General features: G+C 34.3%; 1 protein-coding gene across 2 annotated transcripts; it reads left to right on the forward strand.

The window, feature by feature from the left end:
• Positions 1-331: 331 nt before the first annotated feature.
• Positions 332-3207, forward strand: LOC117327807. 2 transcript variants are annotated; one of them, XM_033884992.1, is made up of 4 exons: positions 332-463; positions 623-700; positions 1757-1867; positions 2771-3207. In XM_033884992.1, the coding sequence occupies exons 2-4, from the start codon at positions 635-637 to the stop codon at positions 2894-2896; spliced, it is 303 nt and encodes a 100-aa protein (XP_033740883.1). In that variant the 5' UTR covers positions 332-463; positions 623-634; the 3' UTR covers positions 2897-3207. The 2 variants fall into 2 exon arrangements, with proteins under 2 accessions (XP_033740883.1, XP_033740885.1); XM_033884994.1 differs by having other exon boundaries at positions 349-459.
• The last annotated feature ends 6077 nt before the right edge of the window (positions 3208-9284 follow it).

A 9284-nucleotide genomic window follows, 5' to 3' on the forward strand; every position in this document is an offset into this window, starting at 1 on the left:
ATACTTGGAATGTTTATAAGATTACTTATTTATCATTGTAAATATTTTGAATATACGCACCAATAAAGCACAATGTATTTAATGTCTGAACTTCGTATACCTAGATCATTGCATGATACGTCTATTAATACGCCTTCCCCGAATGTTTGACAAAATACAGAAATCAGATTGTGTGCGTTCAGCCAGTATATTACCCAAATATGACCTTCATTGCAGTGTGGGGCCTTTGGAATCTCCAGTTCTAACGAGGAAGCTTGTGCAATGATTGGTGTATCGAGCCATTTATGCTTGCATGACCATATAAGGCAAACATTTTCAAACGACACATTCCGATCAATCCTCAAAAGACTATAAATAGCCAGCTAACTCGTTGGAGATCTTCACCTGCTACCGGGACAAGAAAGATTCCTAAACGAATCCTCCTCATCTGACCAGCAACTGTATTTAAACGAAGTTTGTGAGAGTATGATATTAAATTATCTTTAATGGAATACATAACAAACCATCAGTTAACATTTATGTTTTACTTGTACATTGAAAACCATGGTTCTTAAGTAAATGTTGAAGTTCTAATGACATTTCCTACAATTTACTAATGGCTATTGGGTTTTTGTATGTATAGGTTGAAGACAAGATGGCGAATCCGGTATTTGGACCTGCTTTGGCAGCAAATGAAGATATCCGAATGATAACGGCTGCGGTGAGTTACATTTTATAATCGTATTTTCTTTCACTGACTATCGTCACTATTTAAAAGGGAATTCGTCAAGTGATATGAAACAGTATCAACATGCCATCAACATTCCAAATATATTGTAATCTTGCCTTAATCTCGCTTTAAATTTGCGAATAATGTTAAGTATTGAATAAATCATCATAAATTAGAACAACACGTAGTCTTAAGCATTAGCGCTTTCATTTTACACTGTAACTAGGTATTTATCTATGGCGTCATGTAGAAATAACGACAGTACAGATGTTATAAAATTCTTGAGGCAATCCGCCCCTTTATCACGACACAAGTACAAATTACAAATGCAAATCCCTTTATATACAGTTCAATTACAGTTCTTTCGCCTACTTTTCCACACATTGCTCGTCATTTTGTTGTTAAATTGATAAGTTTGAATTAAAACTAGACTTTGCGGAGCTTATGTTTTTCTTAATTGCACTTTTGGGATCGCATAAAGCACCAAATACATATTGCGCACATTCAGCATACATCGTCTGCATACCGTGCAGACATCGTGGGCACGTAAATGTACCTAATTTCGATCACTGATCATGAGAACATTCTCTTGCAATCACACATTTATTCTATCGTGGGCACTTCGTTCAGACATCGTACACACACCGCATATCATGCGATCCAACCACTCTTATACCAATAAAAAATGTTTTGGCATTTATGTGAGAAGTGTATCAAATTCAAGTTCAAATTCAAATTCAAATTTTATTAAACCATAAAGTGGGCCCACGAAGGGGCAAGTGGACAATATGATGTGAAACATGCATACTCATACAATACAAACATATTAGAAATTATGCAATACAAACAAGTTTGAAGTGACAACCTACAGTAAGGCCTTGCTAAGGGTAAAAACTGGATGTACAGTACTTGCATACTTGTATCAGATGTTAACAATGATGTTCATATTGATATCATATCATTTCTGTATTGTTACATAACAAAGAGCGCCACGCCCAATTTTGATGAACAAATATTATTTAAGATTTTTATCTTTTATTGATTTAGCTTAAAGATCCTGCGTCAACTTTCCTTGACAATCGATCTTTCGAAATGTTTGAGGCTATTCAATTTAAGGAGCAGCAAAATATGATTCAAGGAAGTATCTTTATTATCAAGGTGAGAAAAACGGTTTTTTTTTATCACATTCAATGAGGACAGCATAACGTAATGTAATTGTTAAATGATTCTGTCATGTACTGTTCAACAACAATACATTACCAATCTAATTGAAATCAAGATGGTCATTCTCACTACGTTACATGAACATCAAACGACATCGCAAAAAGGGTCACACCAGGATGACCTTTTTATATTAACCAATTTAGTTACTATTTACAGAATATTGGAAGTGAATTTCGTATGTGCAAAATAGTATGAATAGAGTGCATAGCTTGCATAATATGTCGATCTGCTTCAATTCATTTCCTCCAACGAAACATATACCCTGTAGCTATATACATACCGAACAGAAATGATTTGCTTCAGATGCATAATGTGACGAATGGGTGCGATCGATGACATCGAAAAATTGACAATTCGCCCTGAAAGTGATATTGAGATAACAAAGGTCACTAAAACATGAACCCTTATATGCGATGTCGTTAGATGGTCATGTAACGTAGTGAGAATGAGCATCTATATTTCAATTAGATTGTACTTTTACAAGGGTCCACTTGTATTTATTTTAAATAGTTTGAATTAAATCACATATGATCTTAATTAATGTCAAACAAAAGAACAATAACTATTCAAAATTGTACTTTTAATTAAGGCGTGTTTAGTGCTAATTGATTAACAACTTTTATAACCACAGGAGCTTGACTCCTTTCCTTTGACCCAGAATGTATAAATTACACCTAGGTCAGGCCACTTTAGCTTATGAGTTTTGGCATTGGTGTCAAAATGTTATGGTGCCTCGTGTATGCATACACGAGTCTCGCGATGAAAACCCGATCATGCACAATGAATAATCCCTCCGGTTTCCCTAAGGTAATCTGACATATCAATATTTTGTTACAGGTCCAGATCAGTAAAACAGCGACGGGATGCATCTTTATAAAGATATTCATTTATCAAAGAAAAAGGGTTATCACTGGCGTCTTGGAAAACCAAGCTTTAGATAATACCATTCAAAACTTCAATTAGGCATACCTGTGTGGTGATAAGCTTGATCAAGGTTTTATTTAAAATAACATTGGAATAACAAGCTGATGGTGGTGAAACACGTCTTCCGGACAACGTGAATATCACACCTCGAAAACTGATTGATATAATGACATATTTTTTTTTTATTTAACATATACGAGTTATGTGAATCATGTGAACTATTTAAGAACATAATCAATATTTGAATTAGTTTGTCTCATAGAATAACCAGAGAAATGAAATTTTAACCAATCGAAATAGAAACTTTTAAGTATGTATTAAACCTTGGTAAATAAGCATACAGTTGTGAATTATGTGTCTTTATTATCTTTCTGATGTCTTTCTAATCACAAATGACTGGTGTTTGATTATTCTGATAAGCAGTGTCAATTACTCAAGTTCCTGTTGAAAACATTTTGTTTTTCAAAAGACTTTCGCTGGTTTGTATTTTATTCTAATGATTAATTTTCTTCTAACTTCAAACCGGTGTGATAACTTTTTTTGTATTGAATTCTGGTTGATCAGCGGACGATTCTTTGATGAAGGCACTGCCGAAAAACGTCATTGTCATTTTTTGCCGATCACAGCACTTTCTTGTTGTCACTTTACCAGCAGACATTGCCAGTTATCAGAGTCATGTATTATAATCCCCCCTTATCCAGATAAACTTCTTCTCGTCGGCTGACAGTTAGCCTCTCACCAACCTCATTACTTTATTGGTGGCTTGTTAACAAGATGTGACCTATAACATGACAGGAAAATCAACGTAGTACAATCACTTGACTGCACAACGTACTTAAACATTCTGTCTGCTTAGTTCATGTTCTGAGCGCACACCGTGACGTTGTGCAAGCCAACCACTGTGTGTATAGATAATCAGAATATATAATTCAGTTTTGAAAGTTCACACATATTTTTAACTTCCGATATGAATGAAAATACAAATGTTTACGTTTAGAGGGAAATAGCGGCCCAATGAATATAAAATTATATAACCTTTCAAAATTTGCCGTAATGGGTACTTCACACATACTTACATCACTGAATTTGGTGTACAAGACGCAAGTTGTAAGAGGAAACTTACCTCTCATCATCTTAACATGAATACGTTTTCCACTTATATATTCTGATTGATAATAATTGAATAATTAAACATGTTTCATTAACCCTGAAACTTTTGTTGATAATCGATGTTGGGGATATGATTTAGTCTGGCAGTGGAATTATCATGCCCTATTACTGTGTATCTTCCTCCTGCTGTAGTTGACATATGTATATATTCAGAATATATTATTGGGTTTTCAATGTTTATTCTTATCCCTAAATGTTTTGTTCAGTATTTGAACTTTTTAAATTTAATAATACAAATATTCAAGTTTAGAAAATAGTGACCCGATGATAAAAAGGATATTACCTTCCAAATGTGTATGTATTCTGGTGTACTGCTGTCTCATTACATATCTGCCAGGTATAATATCGATGATTTAGAAATTAATCCAAATTAAAATGATAACCAAATACCGACATTACTGGATTTTGCGTACAAGAAACAAGATATAATAGGAAACCTACCTCTCACCATCCTAGCGTGAATAAATTTGCCACTTACATATTCTGGTTTATAAGAATTAATTATAAATGTTTCATAAACCCCGAAACTTTTGTTGAAAGAAGTGTGGTCGTTTTGCGCCTATCCTGACCTAGGCTACGTACAGCGATAGCCTGGGCTTAAAATACAGGTAAAATATCACGTGACCCCAGTGATTCCCACACTACCAAAATAGATCATCATGGTCCATTGGCGCGCTGTACTTAGTGAACGGATTACATGCATGTACTCAAACTGACATGTTAGATATGAATTTTGCACTACCCATCCATGCATGCCTGTTGTCGACGCTGCAGCTCATTTACATTTGACTTTTTATGATACGGGGTATATCGGTTAAGGTTTTACTCTCTCTTTTTTTTTTATCAAAAGTTTTCTATCACAATATTTTCATCTTTATACTAAATATTTTATAGTAGATATGCTTTTAATGTTACAAATATCTTTAAGACAGGCGGTCCGAAAAGCGTTAGTTTTCGAAATTCCTCATGTGTGTTCGCTTAGATAACCTTGACGAAATCGTACGAGGTGTTGCGATTTATAAGTCAGAAAAAAATCGCTTACTTTGTAAATATCGTTCAGAATGTCAGAGGGGAAACGTGTGTTGAATTCGTTAGCGGATATCATAGAGTTGCTTTGAAACGTGATATAGTTGTTGTAAATCTGTTTCCTATGACTTAAATGCTTAAATAATACCATTTTCTGTTTAACAAAAAATCTGGGTGACAAAATATCGCCCAAAACAAACAGAAGGAGTTCACATTTGCTGCATCAACTTAATTGTTGTATATATTAATTGTTTATCATCAGCATTTGTTGTCGTATTGTTAGAATTTTCAATCAAACATCAGTGTCTAAATATAATTCTGTAACAGAATAAGACATAGTAACGGGCAAAACGAGAACCTAATATCAGACCGAGGGCTTTATCAGGTCGACAGCTGATATGGCTGATCGGAACCTACATATCAAATTTCAGAACAATCTTCCTAGAACTTCCCAAGAAATAACGATAATGCCTTTCGTCCATTTTACTTTCAAGATCAGGACTCAAAATTGTACGTAATAACTAAGGACTACAGGAACATATACATTAAGTTTCCGAAAAATAATCTATAACTTCTCAAGAGATAGTGAAAGCAAACAAGTCCCTGATATTTGCCATGGTCTGAAATCTAGGTGGTTTCATTTTATTATACCAGGAAACCTGAACTACTTTATACTTACTTTATATCTTGTATAAACTATTTTTCAGTGACTTAATTCCATAGGAGTTACTTCTCTTAAATAACGAGTTATTATAACTTCAATCAACTTGAAATAATGTATATTAATAACTCACCTGTATGGTTCTATCACTAGTATTCTATTTCAATCGTGTATATATTTGTATGTACAATCTCTGATTAGAATATGTCTTATGTCGTCATAGCCTGTTGCCCAATCATTTTGTGTTCAGAATATAATTGACTGGAATTAAATGCCCGCTTGTCGCGATTTTGATTTCCAAATGAGTTTCAAAATCGAATGGTATGGACTAACGGAAACATATATAGCTAGACATCAACTTTTAGAAATGTCCTTCCAGTAGTTCTCATTGAATAGCGATAGTTGTCTTTAACTCTCAAATGCAAGATGGTCGAATGTCATTTATTTTTTCTTTGAATAACCCAACATCTGATGATGATAAATGATACAGAAACGAAAATTATTAAATTAAACATTTTGTTTTTAAAGAAATTGATTTCTTCACAAAATATGTTATTACTGCATTTTTTAAAAGATAAATATTCTAACAACTACCTGAAATTTCTTAAAGGGCATTCCAAACCGTTACCTCAATTTCAAAAATTCCCTATAAAGTTCTGTACTAGAATGGGCAACTCCTACTGAACATGAGACTAACAAGTTAAATCGGATGGAAAAAAGAGGATTTGCTTTATAGATATATTAAAAATATTATCAGAATTTGATTTTACATCCATGAATAAATTGTAATTACTAATCTCTATGACATTTTCCTAAGTCATATTCTAAAATTTGAATGAATAATAGTTCATATCCTCACCAATATTTAATCTGGTCCCGTTAAGGCCCCTCATAACCAAATTGAAGCCTTCTCTACCTGTCCTATCACATTCTTCATGGGAACCACACAGTTTTTAACCTGACAGGTCGGTTGGGCATTCCATCTCATCTAAGGGGAAACAACTCAATTGCATTATACGTTTCTTGTCAATGGTCTTGTCTTCACAAACTTCAATGCAACTAGTTATAATAAGATTTAACCATTGATACACTACATTTTATACCAAGTTCTAAGATGTCCCCTTCTCATTTAAATCAAAATGGTTGGCATTCCCGGTAATTACTTCAAAACATATTGAGAAAAAATGAGTGCTTAAAAGCAAATTCATTGATATTATAAACAGTTGCATTGCTTTAAACTGAAAACTCTTAAACTACGGTTTACTTTCTGTTCCCATTGCCTAAATGACAACACTGTTTTTTGTTTGTTTTTGGGGTTTTTTTCCTGTTAGTATACAGAATATTCCTTTGGCTGTTGGCTCTCATGTCCAACAAATGACCACATATACGTCACTCTCTCCTCCCCCATATATAAAAGGGTAAAATTAATAGTAACCGACCATTAACCCTAAAATCAATGCATTGTATTGGGAAATATATTTATTTTATTTTGTTTGATTTTCACCATAGCAATTACCTATAGTTTATACCGCTGATTCAAAAAAGCGAGTTTAAGAAGAAAGACTTGCAGACATTTTTTTATCTCTCTCTTTTATTTTTGTATGTCTCCTTTAATGACTATTAACCTGGAATAATCCCAGACTTACCAGGTTCCGTGAGACAGTAAGAAGCAAATTGATCCATTCTAGCCAAATCTGTAATAGACCTTTGTCGCATGTTTTCGTCTCATCTATCATCCAAGTACGCACACTGCAAACCCATGAATGTATACTTACACATATACAAGTGGCCAAGAGAGCAAACTTTTTATTTTCAGTTTGTTTTATGATGACTCTAGAGCTAGTTAGGAAGAATAATAAAGTATTGAAATTTTCTAAAGCATGCTGAGATGTCCCTACATAGTTTTGTAAGATGTTGCATTGCCATTCATCATGTATGCATGTCCTACTTATACGAATCAAAACCAAGGGTTGCCCCTAGTGTCAAATAATGCAAATAGTATCATTGTATCTTGAAAGGGTTTTACGTTATCTTCGGAATATTGTCACTAATGACGAAGTTATATATATACTAGTATAAAGAGTCATTTGAAGAGAATTTCTCCACTCTATAAAATTTCACATAAAGGTAACGACAGTCTTCTTTATGTATACTCCGGTGGGCATTGGTATTGACACATCACTGGAACGAGGCCTCAAATATCAGGGAGACATTATGTAGTAGTCTTCCTTACCGTATACGGCACCAAACCGCCAGGGCTGCACAGCGCTTCAGTACATCGACAGAGGAGTCCTCCCTAGAAATAGGAAGAATCAGGCAAAACAGTGTCAAATTTTTTGACATATATGTCCATATATTTATGACATATACAACAAACATTGTCAATTTCCCCCATGTATGGACTAGATTTGTGACACCAGGGGCCGCGATGGCCAAGTGGTTAAGGTGTCCCGACACTTTATCACTAGCCCTCCACCTCTGGGTTGCGAGTTCGTAACCTATGTGGGGCAACTGCCAGGTATTGACCGTAGGCCGGTGGTTTTTCTCCTGGTACTCCGGCTTTCCTCCACCTCCAAAACCTTGCACGTCCTTAAATGACCCTGGCTGTTAAAAGGACGTTTAACAAAACAAACCAAACCAAAACCTAAAACATGCTACATCTCTGATAGTGTATACAGTGTACACTGCTTCTCACAAAAATGAAAACAATGACAGACACGGTATAGAAATATATCTTATAAACTCAAACAATTCTTACATATAATAACGTCCAAATTATATTCGTTTCCATTGTCAAAATTTACACTGTAACAAGAAAATATGTTCGGGATCAGACTAATTATTCTTTTTTTTTTTTTTTTTTTTTTATAGCTATTGGTATTGTATAAAATACATACATCGTACTTTTGGTTTTTAATCGATTTTAATAACACTAGGAGATTGAATCATCTTTTAAGTGTTGGGAGGGAATTATAATTACCAATATTTTACACTGAACACTGCACTTGTATGTCTGGGAAAGTTCATATCCATTCAAAACAAAGTCCCAAGGTACCTTGCGTAACTTAAAGATGCTCTGATTTTGTTATAGATATTAAACGTGATCAACTAAACTTCATAATCCCTGATGCAATTATCTTCATTTAACTCTTTAAAGCTTCCCAATTACGGCAACTATTCATGAATAAATAATGAAAAATTAGAACAAGAATAAATTTTGTGCACGCCGAGTTATATTCCCGGATGACAAAAACAAAAGCGTTGTTTTTTGTTGTTGTTGTTTTTTTTGTTTTTATCCAATGACTCGCAAAATTTCATAGCTGTTTCATGGCTTCTCACATTTAACCTATCTTTATTTTTTGTCTAACAGACTCACGTTGACTATGTGAGTCGCAGATGATGTTGTTTTATCCAATCCTTCACGGCAGTACGTGTGATCGACTTTGGGTTGTTGGTGCGTGCCTTGGGTTGCCAGTCCGCTGTTCTTCAAAACAAACCATATTGCGCGTGCGTGCATGACATATTTTCTGCGGTTCATTTACATATAGTGAGTGGAGCTCCACATTAGGA

The sequence above is a fragment of the Pecten maximus genome, chromosome 5 (assembly GCF_902652985.1).
Source record: "Pecten maximus chromosome 5, xPecMax1.1, whole genome shotgun sequence".
Taxonomy (NCBI): Eukaryota; Metazoa; Mollusca; class Bivalvia; order Pectinida; family Pectinidae; genus Pecten; species Pecten maximus.

Bases quoted from the DNA above. Each gene is read 5' to 3' on its own strand.
- LOC117327807 (XM_033884992.1), top strand. From the start codon at position 635: ATGGCGAATCCGGTATTTGGACCTGCTTTGGCAGCAAATGAAGATATC. The intron at 701-1,756 runs GTGAGTTACATT...TTATTGATTTAG, and splicing joins TCCGAATGATAACGGCTGCG to CTTAAAGATCCTGCGTCAAC. The intron at 1,868-2,770 runs GTGAGAAAAACG...ATTTTGTTACAG, and splicing joins GAAGTATCTTTATTATCAAG to GTCCAGATCAGTAAAACAGC.